The sequence below is a fragment of the Apis laboriosa genome, unplaced genomic scaffold (assembly GCF_014066325.1).
Source record: "Apis laboriosa isolate Shangri-la unplaced genomic scaffold, ASM1406632v1 scaffold26_cov146, whole genome shotgun sequence".
NCBI classification, from domain to species: Eukaryota; Metazoa; Arthropoda; class Insecta; order Hymenoptera; family Apidae; genus Apis; species Apis laboriosa.
The window spans coordinates 1,433,430-1,451,200 of NW_025222592.1; the positions used below are offsets into that span (position 1 = coordinate 1,433,430).

General features: G+C 22.1%; 1 protein-coding gene across 3 annotated transcripts in view; it reads right to left on the minus strand.

Annotated features, from left to right (window-relative positions):
- Window positions 1-17,771, minus strand: part of LOC122713991 — a 37,934-nt gene that overhangs the window by 7,269 nt on the left and 12,894 nt on the right. For 2 of the 3 annotated variants that reach the window (XM_043934922.1, XM_043934921.1), the window contains exons 3-5: window positions 10,723-10,889; window positions 5,965-6,182; window positions 2,640-2,714 (exon numbers count right to left, since the gene is read on the minus strand). In XM_043934922.1, the coding sequence (XP_043790857.1) occupies window positions 2,640-2,714; window positions 5,965-6,182; window positions 10,723-10,882 (453 nt within the window). In that variant the 5' untranslated portion in view covers window positions 10,883-10,889. Of the gene's footprint in view, window positions 1-2,639; window positions 2,715-5,964; window positions 6,183-10,722; window positions 10,890-12,439; window positions 12,568-17,771 lie in introns of those variants that run through there. The other variant, XM_043934923.1, reaches the window with a different exon arrangement.

The following is a 17,771-nucleotide window of genomic DNA, read 5'->3' on the forward strand; positions in this document are numbered from 1 at the left end:
CGTTCTTATTCTTAGTGAGCTTGAGATTGCTTGTTAATTAAATCATTTTGATCAATTTTTTCTCTTACATATAAGTGACTATTAAGCTTTAGTTTTCAAGTACATGCAAAATATTTTTGGTGCCATACTATTATATTCTATTTCTATATGTATATTCGTGATAATGCGTGAGTAAGAATATAGATTGTCACTTATCACTATTTATACATACATATAAAGATACCTGAACAACCAATATGTACAATAACAGATGAGCTTATCGAAAAGCAGCTTCCTTATAGATTTGAATATTATTTCTTTTTAAGATACTTTTTATGACATATATGTATTACACTATAGATAAAGAAAACAATAAATGTGATTAAATGTGAGACTGATATTATTATTATTAAATTATAATTTCAGTAATTATAATTTTGGTTGTTCAAGAATTATTTTATTAGTCCCATGTAACTTTGCTAACTAGAATATCTCGTTTGTTTTTTGAAAATATTAAAAAATGTTTCAAATAAAAGTTTAATGATTGATGAGCAGAGCATAATGTAATTAATTTTTTTTTTACATGAATGCGTAAGGGACCTGTAAAGGTCAATTTTAAAATATAAATAGTATGTGCTCCGCTTGAAGCATTTAATTTTTATCTGAAACATTTTTTGATATTTGGACAAAAATAATGACATACATAATAATAGTATTAAATGATATACTCTATATTATTATTTTTATATTTTATGGATTCAAAGAATCCATGAAATTTTTAAATTTAGATACTAGATAAATCTAGATTCATGATATTGACAATAAATTTTGTATTATATAAAATGTTATGATATTTTAATAAAATAGAATAATAATGATGTAAGAAAAAAAGATATAATGAAAATATATATAAAATCTATATATAAAACTTTTGAAATAGATTTTAAGAAGCATTTTTAAAAATCAAAATAATAAAATAAATTTCGTTTAATAAACTTCAATCTCATAGCAAATAAGAAAAGTTATTTTTAATAATCGATTTATCATCCCTGTTTTCTTTTTTCTCACTTGAATACCGAGTATTTAAGTTCACTTCTTTTGATGACTGAAGCTTCTGGAATTCACCCAAAGCACAACAATGGACTATAGATAAAGTACACAAAGTTCCGTGTACACTAGACGCTATAGAAAGGCTTATTGTAGCCTCGCCAGTTCAGGGTTAATGGAATGAACGTACCATCCCCTGTAATAGACAACTATTATGAATGATCAATAATAACTAATTCTACATCTGGAAAATTAATTCTTTTCGTTATCTTTTAAAAAGTAATATTTTTATGAGATGCATCTAGGTAATTCAATCCTATTAGAAATCTGATATTTATTACAATTATTTTAATTTTTAATTTTACTGTAAACATTCTTCAGTTATAAAATTTTTTTTAAAATAAATTTTGAACTATTTATGTATACGTATCTTGCTAAATATACATAATAAGTTTCTAAATTGGTAATTGGTTTTAAACATAATATCTAATTCAACTGGATAAATTTCTTATAATCATTTCTGGTCTCATCGAATTTTTCTGTAAAGAGTTCTGTATTTATTGTGATTTATGAAAATGATTGAAAATTGAACAATATTTTTCATTGTAAAATTTATATTTATTGAAAGTAACGTATCTGCAAATTATTTATTTCTGAAGTATTTTTAAATTATATAATAATTTTTGTTTCAAGTATCTTTGAATTTTTATAATTGATCTATAGTAAGATCACTGAACAATTATAGTGCTTCGGAAATAATGCTTATGTAACAACTAATACTACATTTGGCTTCTTCTTGATATAATCTATTCGAAAGGTATCTTGATATTAATCTGCGTATGTGATTATATAAGATTTCAAAAATTTCATTTATGCAATATCTATATTATTATTTAAAATCTTACAAGTGGTTATTCTATTATCTTTGAATTATAAAAATTAAAATAAAATTTAAAAAATTTGTTTTCATTCATAAAATGAAAAAATGTTAATTGTACAATTGTAACAATCTTTAAGTATGTAAATAAGTATCTAAATCTATCTGAATAATTATAAGTATTTTTTTAAATATTATCAATAATTATTTAATATATTATGTATCAAGACAATATAATGATGTCAGAATTTTCTATTTTTATTTCTATTTTTTATTCTTGTAATAATTCTTGCTTACATTTTACTATTAATAATATTGGTAAATTATTCTTTAATATTAAAAGTATATAAAGTATAATACTATTATTAATAATATCAATAATTAAATTATGATATGATCTTAAATAAATTATGATCTTAATTTCAATTATGCATATAATTTCCCTAAAAAAATGATCCAATGATATTGTCTTTGATTAAAAATATCTCTTCAAATATCTCATCTCTAACCTGATGTCCTTTGTCTACTCAAAACAGTCGCCATATCCTATTCTGAAAGACTGTTTGAAGGAAGAAAAGACGTATCACTCTTAACCAAGGCCCCTTCCCATCGCCCTCGCCATCAAGTTCACGCTAGCATTAATAATGCAAACTGGCCGACCGATCGATGCCTCCTTTCACGCTCTTATGGACCAAGACAAAGGCGAACGAACGCGAAAGGAGAAAGAATCGCTCACCTGAGACATCAGGATGGCGTCATCGGACTCGGACTCCTCCAACGATTCCACTAAACTTTCGCGGCTCGCCAATACCTGAAAAATATAAATTAATGGTTTAGTAATAATAACATGAGTGAAATATCGAATTTTTCGAAGGTGTGGGAAGTGAGTCATGGATTTATTTAAGCGTGACGAAGTAATCGTGTTATCTGTTATCTGCGTTCGTTGAAAATTTACTGGTAACGTTATATGAATATTTTACTGATAGAATATACAAATTTATGTTTTTACGCATAATTTGAACTTTTGTTAATTAATTTTTAATTTATGCATAACGTAAATATGAAATTTATTAAATTAATCGCTTGCCTTTAAGACATATATTCACTTTTAATTATTATTGTATGTGAAAGTACATCTATAAGATATAGATATTTTGTTTATTATATAAAGGATATATAAAAAATTTAATATTGAATTTAATATTGAATTACAAAAAATTATATTATAAAAAAAATATAAATATTTTTAGAAAAATTATTCTCAATTTATTAAAATGAAATAGTATGATTATATGAAGACGATAAACATAACCTATAATAGTATATATACATATACATATCATTAATATATATTATATATATATAATATCATTTTAAAAAAACTATATCATTTTAAAAAAACTTAAAATGTAATTAAAATTGTAATTGCAAAGTATTAAAAATAATTTATATTATTATAAATAAATTAAATTAAGTCAACTATAGTTCATAATGAAAAATTATATAACTTTTGCTATTAAAAAATGACAAATAATTCTTGTTTTATTATAACAAAGCAATAATTGATATTAATGTATCATATTTTTTTTTTAAATTTTAAAGAAATAGCATTTATTTTTTTTACTATTAAATTTTTTAAGTGACTTTTTAAGTAAAATCTTTATCACTCTCTTTTTCTCTTTAAAAATGCAAAAAATATGTATGAATGAATATCATTATTTTTATTGAAATTTTATTACATTTTTAAAAATAATAATGAGTAAGAAATAAATTTCAAATTTAATATTATTATAATTTTTTTAATAAAATTTTTTTTATTTAAAAAATTTTCTAATATGTAAAAAGAATTTAAAGAAAAAACAGGAAACAATAATAATTCATATTTCATTTCAATTTGTTTCCATGAAAAACCATTTTTTAATATAGAGAAGATGCGTTTTAATAAGAGAATGAGCGTTCATTGTTCATACTGAAAAGAGCTTATCTGTTATCTACATTCGTTATATTTCCTATTAGTGGAAAAGTGAGTGCAACTGATTGTTAGATTTATTGCATTTGAAGTATAGTATTAATAGTATTGATGGATGTCGAGTGATGTAGAAAACTGGGACAGGATATAGATATTTTTTTCTTTAGATAAAAATAGAAAAAAAATCGTTCATACAGATTGGATAGGTTAATGAGCTTTATCTTTAGACTATCACTTTTAATAATATATTTTTCTATTTATTCTATTTGTCAAATACTAATAAGAATTAAAAAGAAAAAGAATATATATGATAAAATTTATAAAATATTTTATAAAATATTTATAAAATAATTTATAGAATATATAGAATATAAATTAAATGTTAAAAATATTAGAAGTATAAAATTTAAAATTAGATATTAGAAATATTGAAAAATCAGAAAATTCACCATTGCCATATTTTAATATTGGCAATAATTTAAAATAAGATAAGATAAAATAAAAATTAAAAAAAAAAATTATATATAATAAAATTTGAAAATATTAAAAAAATATTTAAAATATATTTTAAAAATTAAATATTCGAAATATTTTAATTTTTGAAATATATTTCAAATTGATCTTCATTATAGATTTAAAATTGTTAAAAAATTATTTTGTTAAGAAACAAACTATGTCTGCTAATTACTTTTGCTAATGAAGAGATTAAAAAAAGATTTCGGAAGAAAAATGTAATTTTTTTAAAGTCATTGCAACTAGCATAATTTTAGATAATCTATCTTACATAAAAAATAATAAATATTTATGTCATTTTTATGTTATCCAATCGTTTGTAACATAAAAACAGATATATGTATACAGTTGAACAAATGTATAAGTCTCATTTGAAGAAAATTATGAGTCATTATATCCGGTAAATATATTTTAGAAAGGAATGAATTATGTTACTGTAGCGTGTATAACGCTTAATGAAATAATGAAGGTTAATTGCAAACCATGAATGAGCGAATTTTTTTTTCCTGATTCTAGGAAAATCAATATTCATATCGTATATACTATTATACAATTTTCTTTTTATAATAAAAATTATTATTACTTGCAATATCAATGTTATAATTGTTTTAATTATTTTAAATGTTTAAATAATTTATAAATATAATATGTTTAAATTATTTATATATTATATATATTTAAATAATTTATATATTATAAATTATTTAAAAATTTAATTATTTTCATCTTAATTAAAAAAATAAATCATGAAAATCTTAGAATTAAATCTCTGAATTAAATCAGAAATTATCATTATTTCTTTTATCATTGTAATTATTTCAATCTTTTCAAATTTTATTTTTTATTAAATATTTTCTAATAAATACTGTTGCAATTATTTTGATGAAAATTTGCAATTACTTATTTGATGTAAAAAATCAAATATAATTCAAAGTATTAGTAATTATTCAATTTTCAATGAATTATGAAACTATATATGAAATTATTTATTACATATAAACATAGAAAAAAGATTTCTGATAATAATGAATCATCATGAGTCATATTATTATCTTGCTAATTTTAGCTAATAATTAATTAAATTTTAACATAACAAAGTAATCGAAAATGATAACCAACTCTAACTAATCTACTCTAAATAAAATTTTTAATTAAATATTAAAAAAAAAAAATTATAAAAATTAAATATCGCATATATGTATAACTTTTGTAATATATTTAATTCTAATCTATTTTTATTAAAATCTTTTTATTATTCGAAAACAAAAAAAAAGATTTTTTATGCAAAAAATCCAAATTATTACATTTAACTTTTTCATTATTTCTAAAATAATCAAAAAATTTTTAAATCCAAAAATTGTTAAAAATTCAATACCAAACATTTAATTTTTATGATATATTTAATTTTATATAATATTCAATTTTATCAAAGACTCCCTTTCAAAAGAAAGGGTCTTTCTTATCGATAAAATAAAAAAACCCTAGACTCTATCTTCAAGGATCACGTATTTTCCTTCTACGTTATCTGTATCGTTCGACCGTTTGTAAATGGGGTACCATGGGTCTTATCGATTCGAACCTGTAGGAAAGGATTATCCTGTCGACTTAGCCTAAGCGCCTCCATATCCTGATCGATGTTTCGTGTTCTACCAGGTGTCAAGGTTAAAATGGAATGCGACGGTGATGGTTGACAAGCAACGACAACATCGACGGCTGCTACGCTCAATGTCGACGGAATCCTTGATACTTGGTTGTCATTTTCGCTGCCACTACGCCTGCAGGCGTTTGTGATGATCGCTGAAACAAAGATTATTCAATTCTAATAATTAAATTACAAAAGTTAAATGTAATTTAATAAAATATGTTATGATCCATATATTTATAGAAATTATAAAATAAAAAAGTAAAAAGTTTTGCAATTGATTTTTTAATTACTAAATAAAGTGAAATTGGTTGGTTTCAGATTTTTTGTTTTTACAATTATTGAAAATATGTAAATTCTTTTAATAAAATTAACTTTAAATAGAAAATTTAATTATAAATATCTATTTTATAAATATTTAATAAGATTAATGTTAAAATCCTAAAAATTATAAAACTGGCATCGTATTCTTTATGCCAGAGAATATGCAACAAATTATGGGAAATTTATATTTTATATTATGTCAAAAGATAATTTATTGAGATCAACATTTTTGAGATCTTATTATTTATTTCATTATTTCATTCAATTTAGTTCTATAAAAAATTCATATTTAATAAATTAATGTTTGATAATTTATTTTGTAATGCAATATAGTAAGCGCGTATTTAATAAATTAAAATAAAAATAGTATTAAATATTATCAAAAAAAATTCGTTAAAAATAAAAATCAAACATATTTGTTGTACTGTTATAAAGATTTATTTTGTTATAAGATTATATACAAGTTATTGATATTAAAATTAATTTATAAATTATTTATATATTAAATTATTATTATATCTTTTTCTTATTATGATATATTATATAATATTTTAATATATTTTATCTATGTAGATATAATACTATTAATTAAAATTACATTTACATTAAGAAATTTTTATCAAAATATAAAAAATAAAAAAAAAATTTTTTAAATTTAAAAAATTTTTAATCAAATAAATTATTTACCCAAAATTATTTATGCAAATTATATTTCAATTGGGTAAAATTAGAATTAAGTAAGTATTACTGTAACTTATTTTAATTTATTTAGATTATTGTCAAAATTATAATAATTTTATATATAATATAAAATTTGACAATTTTTATTCTAATATTAATATATAAACAAATTTTACAAATAAAAATTCATTATATCGTTAAGGAAATTAAAAAATTCTTTAGTATAGAATTATTAGTTTTTTTAGAAATTTAAATATTAATTGAATCTATTTCATTTTGACAGAAATAGATAAATATTTACTATATATTACTATTTGTTATTAAAATACAAAATTAATTTATTATATAAATAAACAAACTTTTTGTCAATATATAATGTAAGATATTAACTCGTTCTATTTATTATTTATAAAAAATAAATCTAAAAATGTTATATTTCACGATACAATATAATATGGATTAATATGGATTTAAGTATATTATATACACATAATACATGCTACATGTATTTATGATGATATCTACTATGATTTGAATTAACTAGATTGAAAGATTAAATATGTTTTATGCTCAATCTCGATAAATTACAAATGTTTTTTTTTTCGTAGATACATTTATTAAAAAAGATTTAACGATGTGATTCCTAAAAAAACACGGAATGTTTTTTTATCTGAACTTTCGTTTTCAAGATAATCGATAGTGAAGATGATGTAATATTTGTATATTCTGGTTCTCTCCATTGGATTTTTCCGTTTTCCTTCTGTATTTTTTCTCTTAAATCTTATTATTTATTTTAATTATTTAATCATTAATTTTAGAATTTTCTTATATTTTTTTTTTATTAAATAAATTTTTATAAAATAAATTTAATATATATTTTTTCATCCATTATTTTCGTTTTTAATCTTTTTTTTATTCTTTTTTTTTTTATTCTAAAAAAAATGAATATTTTTTGATCGTTCCACTACACCAATATAAAATAGAAGAAGTTCTATTTATCGTATCACATCGATTCTCGTTATCGTGGTTTTTTCGATGTCCTCGTTATCGAAATTGTGATATTTTATTTTGTTTACAATAATATTCATTTATAGTTTTTACAAATATATAAATATTTGATTTTTAAGAAATTTATTTCAATCATCTCTCTGTTAAACATTATATTTTAAAAATTTTATCTATTTTATTTTAAAATTATATCTTTATTTTATTTATAATAATTTTATTATTATAAAATCAATTTCAAATTTTTTTCTAACTTTTATAAATATTGGAACATTTTATTAAAAATATTATTCAATATAAATTCAAGTTTACTATTCTATTATAAATTTATCTATTTTTCTTTTTTTTTATATATTTTTGTTCTTATGATATTTGAAATATATAAAAAATGCAAGTTTATCCTCTCTAGAGTTTACTGTTCACGTAACCGGAATATGCAACAAAGATATGAGAAATAAAAAGTAATTGTTTGGTCGATAACACCAGTCCAATACCTTCATATACACATTGGAGTTTCGACTTATCTTCCACATCCAAATGAATAACGTTTTATTATCTGAAAGGTGCAGTGCATAACTACGTATCCAGAATTCATTTCAAAAGTTAGTTATCAATTGAATATAATAATACATCAGATTAAATCGTTCGGGAATGTATTTCGTTTTAAAAAAAGAAATTTTAATCATGAACTTTCGTGACGATAATTATTAAAAAAAGAAAGGAAAAATAAAACGAAAAGTACTTATGTACGAAAAGTAAAGTTAATCTCTCGATTAAACATCATATACATGTTTATACACTTTATATAAACATGATATTGAAATTATTCTGTTTTATATTATATTTAATATTGTTAAAGTTACACGAAACTTAAAGAGTACACGTATTTTTAATTAATTTCGTAATATTCATGTAAGGTCAAGCGATGGATGGCTTATATACAAGAAATAGTTCTTAAAATTTTATAGTTTTTAAAAATTCGATCTTAAGTATCAAAAGAAAATTGAAAAGTTTTCTAATATATCACTAAAAACTCAATAAAGCTATGATTATTATCCTCGATAATTCCTGCGTCTGACCTAGCGACCATTCACCAGAACTGAGCAAAAATATTGAAATTAAGAATAAAATTACTTCAATAATTTATTATTTAAAACATGGAATAATCACAAATAGCCAAGATTATATGAAGAGCGAATCAAATATTATAGCTACGAATAATTATTATTTAAACATTTTAAATAAAGTTATTACTTAAAGTAATTTTACTCGAAATTTTTAACCAAGTTTTTTTTTTCAATGGGTTAGTGTCCAACTCTGAAAGGAAATAATTCGGGATTGGCTATCTTCCAAAAGGTGAGATTCTGATTTTCTTGCAATTCTAAGACACTAATAACATAGTATTGTATAATTGAACATAGTTGGTTCTCATTTAAATTCGTTTAAAACATTGCTAGATTTATACATAAATATTCGCTTAAAACATACATAAAAATTTATATATAAATATTTGCTTTCGATTTTGTATAATATTCGTATTTATGCATTAAAATATCTTGTAGAATAAATTCTAAGCTTAATTCAGTGATGCTGAGTTATTTTATTTTAAGAGGAAGAAAGAAAAAAAATGTTTTTAATTTTTTTTAATTATTCTAACATGTTTTTTTTTAACGTGTATATATATTTCTATAGAAATAGAGATTATATAAAATTTTCTTACATTGTTCCTCCACTTGTTTTTCAAGCGAGTTCAAGGGAGAGCAATTAAGCAACGAAATTTATATTGATATATTTAGGATTCAGCTTTTAATTTCAAGGTCTTATGAAATTTTTATATTCATAAAAATATATGTTTTGATCGCTATTTTGGATATACATATATTTTTAATCATTTTTAAGTAATTTAGAAGATTTTTATTTTATAAATACATTTTATAAGCTAATTGGCAATTTAATTAATTAAAAAAAGCATCGATTTAAAGATATTAATTAGAATATTATTGGAGATATTAATTAGAAAATTATAAATATGGAAATGTTAATTGAAAATTATGGCATTGGAATTATTAATTGTAAAATTAAAAATAACTAAAAATAAATATTCGAAAATTATAAAATTGGAGATATTAATTATAAAATTAAAGTGAGAAAGAGAGAAAGAGAAAAAGAGAGCGACGCATAAAAGTAAATAGAATATAAAAAGATTATATAAAAAATAAAAATATAAAACAAACTAGACCTAGGCAATATATTTGAAATTTATTAAATAAATCAATAAAAAAGTTATTAAATATCAATTATTAAATTCTATTAAAACAATTCAATGCAATTAAAAAATTCCTATTTAAATTTATATTTCAATTTCAAAAATATTTTATAAAAAATCCTGAATTTTCTGAAGAATTAACTCTGTTATAATAGTAATATACTTTCTTTTAATTAGCTTACTTCTTCTTAACAAAAAATACAATACAAAAAAATATTAAATACCAATTATACAAAATAACAATTTAAAGCAATTGAAAATTCTTATAATACATTAATTATTATATATATTTTAAATTATTGTGGAACATCAATTTTATTTAAAAAACTGAATTCCTTAAAAGATTAACTTTATTAAAGTATAAAATAACTTTTATCCAACATCTGTCTTCTAATAAAAGAAGCATTTTCTCGGCTTACCAGGTGTCTCGACTTTCGGAGCACGTTCCATCTCTTCGTCCTCGTTGATCTTCATACCTAACGTCAGCTTTTTCGATTTAAAAAAGTTTGAAAGAAACGCTGCACCCTTCCGTTTTACACGATCGTATCGTTGAGTGTTCTCCGACGACACATGTATCATAATTCGGCTGAAAATACAAGAGATATCTAATTAATCTCATTATCTTTATAATGAAAAGAAAAATATCTAGGATAAACGAAAAAACAATTTTTCAAATTTTTTTTACATTCCTTTTCATAATTCACCGGAAACTTATCATTTTCAAGGTATTTGGAAATATTAATTGTAATTAAATATTAAATATTAATTGGAAAAAAATTATGGATTTGGATACGTGAGAATTAGAGATTACAAAATTTATAGAATTAAAAAATTAAAAAAATAAGAATTTGAGAATTAGAAGAATATAGAATTTAAAGTTTATTAATTAGAAAAATATAGAATAAGAAATATTGATACAGAAAATTATAGAATTACAAATGTAAATTATGAAATGATGATATCTTGAAAATATTATCTAGAAAATCATAGAATTGAAAATTGATTAAGAAAATTATAGATTTGGAAATATAAATGACAAAACTATATATAAAACTTGAAATATTAATTAAGAAATAATCATATTAAAGATGTTAATTGCAAAGTAAAAATTTTAAGATATTAGATCAAAAAACTATGGATTTGAATATTTAAAAATTTACTTTTTTTCTAATTTTAAAAAGATATTAATCAAATTTAGAATATTTCATAATTTAAATAATTAACATCCGAATTATTGATCTACGATACATGGACAAAATATATTACGTAAATAATTAAAATAATATTATAAAAATAATTAAAGATATATATAATTATGTTTCTCTCTGAAAAAATCAATAATAATTTTTAATAATTATTTTCAATGATAAGAAACATAACAAATCTGGAATCAATCAATTTAAATAATTCTAAAAATCAAAACTTAATTCTGCACAATTAACAAAATTAATCAACATCTATTCTAAAAATCCAAGTAACCGGTGACTTATGTACTGCATCTCTTATCAAGCCTCCAAGTCTCTCATTAAAAAAAGAAACTTCCTCATTAATGCATCCACGCACACAACATTCAACTCCAAGCAACGAACCAAGACCGCAAACCGTCATGAATCCTCGAAAACTCTCCAAAGGTATCCGTCACACGTGCCATTTTCACCGATCTTCACTTCGTTTCTACCATTATCTATCCCATCAAAACCCATCCACTCCCTTATTCAGTCAACGACCGCGTCGCTCTGACACCTATCAACCCGAGAATCCAAACACAAAATATCCAATGCTAACGAAACAGAATCTAAAAAAAAAAAAGAAAACCCAAAAAATCCAAAACATATCCTACGAGTTACGAAAAGAAAAATAAACAAAAAATCTGGAACACTCTTATCTCCCGACATATAAAACGAAAGTTCATTCTCGTGGATAACGAGCGATGTATTATACACGATATCTCTCTCGCCGGGTCCAGGGAGAAACACGTCTTTCACGTCATCGTTGTATATCTCTCTCTCTCTCTCTCTCTCTCTCTCTCTCTCTCTCTTTCTCTCTCTCACTCACTCACTCTCTCCCCTAGGATATCTATCTCCTATCCCTTTACTCGGCGATAATTAATTCTCTTCTCGATTTCAATCAATTTACGGTATTCTGATCGTGGATGCAGGTGCGAATGAGTATGCTATCGGTGGTCCAGCTGGTTAATCGATGGTCGCGCATCAGAGGATCCGTTCACGATCCAACGAGATCGCATTGCCAACTGCAGCTGCGAGAGAGGGTGTGCTCCGCTGCTGTGCTCCTCGTAGGATTTTGCGCAGCTGCAAGTGGCCGGAGACTTATGTATATGTGTATATGCGTGCGTGCGCGCGCGCGCGCGCGGGTGTGTGTGTGTATGTGGAGGGTGAGAGATTGTGGGGGATGAGAGCTTGCGTGGTGGAAAGGAATAAGAAGGAACGGCGAGAAACAGCGGAGGACAGTAGCGCGAGGCGAGGCCAACGCGGAGTGTTTTAAAAGTGGCGCGACGTAAGACCTCTCTCACGAGCAAGCTTACTTCCCTTTTCGATCTGTCGGAGCTTCGTGACCCACATATCTTCCGGCCTTTCCTAGAGACGGTGCAGCAGCTTGATGGAGGAATTTTTGCTTGGTGAATGGGGGTGGAGTGGGGTCTCTTCATCTTAGGATTTTGGGTATACAGGATGATAACTTCATCGTCCGGAAATTATATTTATGTTTGTTTTCAATTACATTGAAAAAATTAAATGTTTTGGATAAATGTTGATTTTGTACTTGATGAAGGATTTCGTTCTTTTACGGGAAATTTTATGTACGAATTATCGGTGCAGGTATTTTCTATCTGAGAAAGTATAAGTTATTTTATAATGAAGAAGAATCGTTAGAAGATTAGTTTTGTAACTTGAATTTAAAATTTGTATTAAATTTATTATGCGAAGGATAAGAAATATGGGAAATTTGATGAATTTTTATATATAAATATAACTTTTTTTATATAAAATAATGAGATGTATTAATTGGTGCGTTAAATTATATGATTTCATATAAAAATTAAAGGTCATTTTTATATGATCCCTTGCATATTGATCTATGAAAAAACTAATTATATAAAAATATCTATCCTTATATAGAAAGAATGCAATTTTTATTTGATAATATTTATTTATAATATTTGTTAATATTAAAGCTAGATTGATCTCCTTATATATAAATAATGGATTGTATATAAAAAATTCAAATTAGATATAAAGGATTAAAAGGGATTTGATTTTGTTTGAAATAGATATCGTTTTGATTTATATGTATAATACATTATTTCGTATTGTACACATCATGATTTTCAATGTTTTTCAAATAACTTTAAAGTTTATCTTAAGAAAAAAAATATATAATTATATTTGATTTTATAAAAAAATAAAAAATATATGTTGCAATTGATAAAAATTTTGGGAAAAAATTACTATTTTTGGAATATTAGCAAAAATTAACAATAATTAATAATAATAAAAATTCTTTTGCATTTATCTGCTAAATTATTTAATATAATAGGCAATTTTTCGGCCAAATTCAAATTCGAAACAACATCAGAAATCTGTTCATTATTAAACAACATTATTTTATAATATTTGTATTAATTTGTCGCATTCATTTTTTTATATAAATAAATGAAATTTGTAAAAGAAATATAAATTGCGGTTAATCTTTTTCTACATTATTATTCTAATTCCTACATTATTATGAAAAAGATATTTTATATGGATAAGTATGATAAAATTTACATAAATTGCATCAATCTTAAGAAAATTACATAAATTGCATCAATCTTATTAAAAATAATGGGATGCATTATTAATTTATCGCATATTATACATATTTTTATTTATAAAATTGAAGAATTTATAATAATAATGATGTTATATCGGTGATATATCATAGATTACAATTGAAATATTATAAATTGGAATTTATTTTAATTTTAAATTTCGTTTTAATTTATAAAATTGATGATTATATAAATAAATCAGGAATTATTGCTTAATGACTGGAGAGAAAGTAGAATTTTGGAAATAATAATTCGAATTGGAATTTTTTATCTTAAAATTTTATGATATGATATATATATATACGTAATATAAATAAATGGAATATAAATAAAGAAATAAAATTAAAGTTATTTTATTTGAAATAGATTTTATTTTTTTATTTTAAGTTTACTTATTAGTGATTGGAATTGAAAATTAAAAAAAATTATAATAATGATCAATGGAATCATATTGATGATTGAAGCACTATTAATTAAATTTTTAATTTATGAGATTAATGATTAAACATAATATTTATAATTAATTGCTAAAACATTATGATAAAAACATCATATTATATTAAAATTAGATATGAAATAAATTTTTATTTTTATTTCAATTTTAGTTCATGTGAATTAAAAATATAAACTATTATTTAATTAAATAATATAGAATCACACTAATGATACTATAATTAATACAGTAAAAAGAAGAATTATTGTTTGAAATAAATTTTTAAAACAATAAAATTAAAAATAAATTAAAATTTGTTAAATTTTTGGTTTAATATCGATGAAAAATATGAGATTTTTATATTTTATAATAAAAAAAGAAATATTGTGTAAATATTATATTAATTACAGTAACAAAAATTGAGATCAAATATTGAAGAAATATATAGGTGATTATAAAAAGATTATTTAAAGTTTTGAATATGCTACATACTATATTTACAAAATAAGAAAAAAACTAATATAAATATATCATAATGAAAAGGATTGGTTAAATATTGAAAAATATATAGAGATTATGCAAAGAATTGAAAAAAATATGATTATAAATATTTATTATTATAAAAGAAAATAGTTGATTAAATCATTTAAAGGAATTTTATATTTTGCATCCTTAATAGATAGTAAAAAAATATAAATTTTCCAAGAATTATTAATCATAATCTCCACATATTTAGAGATACAAATTTTAGAGATTCTAATTATCATTCTTAAAAAATTCTGTATAATAAGTTCTACCTATAATAAATTTAAATATTTATACTGATATTTGTATCGAAAATATCGAAAAAAAATTTTTCACAATAATATCTTATTATAATCTTATATTCTACAACAATATTTTTAAATTATATATATTTCAATTTTTATGTGTTTCAAATCTAACAAATTAGTATCCAATTAAAGAATTGTCTATCTAACTAACTCAATAAAATCATCTATCTCAAGTATATCAAAATTTCTAAAACTCAACTGATCAAAATTTCCAGAAAAAAAAAAGAAAGGTCAAGATAAGCTAAAGAAAATCAATATGTATCTCAATATGTTTACTTCAACAAAATTCTATTTCATTTAAAAAAAACTCTATTTCAATCATATTATATTAAATTAAATATCACATTCTAATTAAAAAATCTCAAAAGGAAAAAAAACATGAATTTATATATCTACAAATATATTTCTGCCTCAATACAAAATCCTTGAACTCTTTTAAAAGCACAAATTACACAAATCTAAACCATGCATCCAATATCATACCCAACAAAACTGTATTTCTGGTTCACTTTGACTACTATTCTGACCTATATTTCCTAAACTCCATTATTGCCAAATATCATCTAACTATTATTCAAAACCAATCAATACCACAATTAACCTTTATTAAATTTTCATATCTACGGCATCCATTTAAATTATAAGTTAAATTGTAAGTTTTCAAAACGAGTCAAATTTTAAGTTATGGTCTTCAATATTCAGTCAAATTTCAAGCATAATCATAAGTTCCAGTATCTACAATATTCGAAATCATTCTCTCCAATCTTCAATTAAAATTCAATACCATTTACCAAATTCATATACACAATATCTATTCGAATTATAAATTTAAAAATTTTTGCCCTAAATTATTATATTTCTCTAAATTATTATATTAAAATTATAATATTTATTCTAATTTAATTTCTATAACTATATATATTGATACATTTTTATATTTCACCCTTCGTTTAAATCATCATTCTTAATATTCAATCATAATTTAATCATCATCCACCAAATATTTATTCAATTTATAAATTTCTAATATTTTCGTTTCCATTGTTTGATTAAGCTTTAATATCTATCAAACTTTCAAATCCAAAATTCTACAATATTCGAATCATAAATTTCCAAAATTATTTTCTCATGTAGTATTCCACTACATGTATCCTTTTCCTAAATTATAATTGTTTGTAATTTTTAATTAAAAAATCATTATTTACTAAGCTTTCACATTATTTGATTTAATCAAATCATAAATTTTTAGAACTATTTTCCCTATCATCACTAACGTTCAAGAATCAAAGATAAAAAATCATTGAGTTATTTATGCAAAAGCTTTCATATTTACAATATTCACTCAAATCACAAATAGATTTAATTTGAAAATTTTGATTTTTAAACTCAATAAAATTTTTAGATTTGAGTTTTTAGATTTTAAATTCATATTTATTTTCAGAATATAGAAAAATTACTATCTATTCTTTCTCTAAGTCATCGATTTCAAAGTTCAATTAAATCTTAATCATTATTTATACAACTGTTCAAAATATTTATTCTAAATATAAATTTTAAGAACTATATATATAACGATATACATCGTTATATCCATTCGTTTTCTAAATTATCATCCTTAACTTCGATCAATTATTATCCCCATATTTTTATATATCATAATATCCATTCATAATAAATTTCTAAAAATTCTATCTTCCTAGCTTTTAAGTATTGTGTTCAATGTTTTCAAAACTATTACTATCTATTAAATTTTAATATCCAAAATAAATCATTCTCCTATCTTTCATGCATCCATTCTAAATCATTATTTCTAAATCTCAATCACGTTTTACGAAATTCGTATATTTAATTGAATGATAAATTTCTAAAACCAATTTCGCTTTAAATATTATTTCCAATTAATTCAATTCAATCATTCAATCTACCAAATTCTCATATTCTATCTTCTCATGTATCATATTCTCATGTATCCACTCTAACTCTAATTTATCGTCTACATAGTCTATAAAGTACAATTAAACCTCAATTAGTATCTACCAAGTTTCCATGTCCATGGAAATCATAAATTTTCAAAACTATCTTTTCTTTAAATATTATCTCCAACATTCAATTCAATCACTCAAAAGTCAATTACTATCCACTAAACTCTCATATTCACAATATCCATTCAAATCACAAAATTCCTAAAACTACATTGTACTATATATTTTCTCTCTCTTTAATTCATCAAAATTTAATTAAACCTGAATTACTATACATCAAACTTCCATGTTCACTCGAATCATAAACTTCCAAAACCACTTTCTCTCTAACTCACCAAATATTATCCAACGTGCAACTCAATAAAAATTCAATTATTATTCACCAAATTCTCAT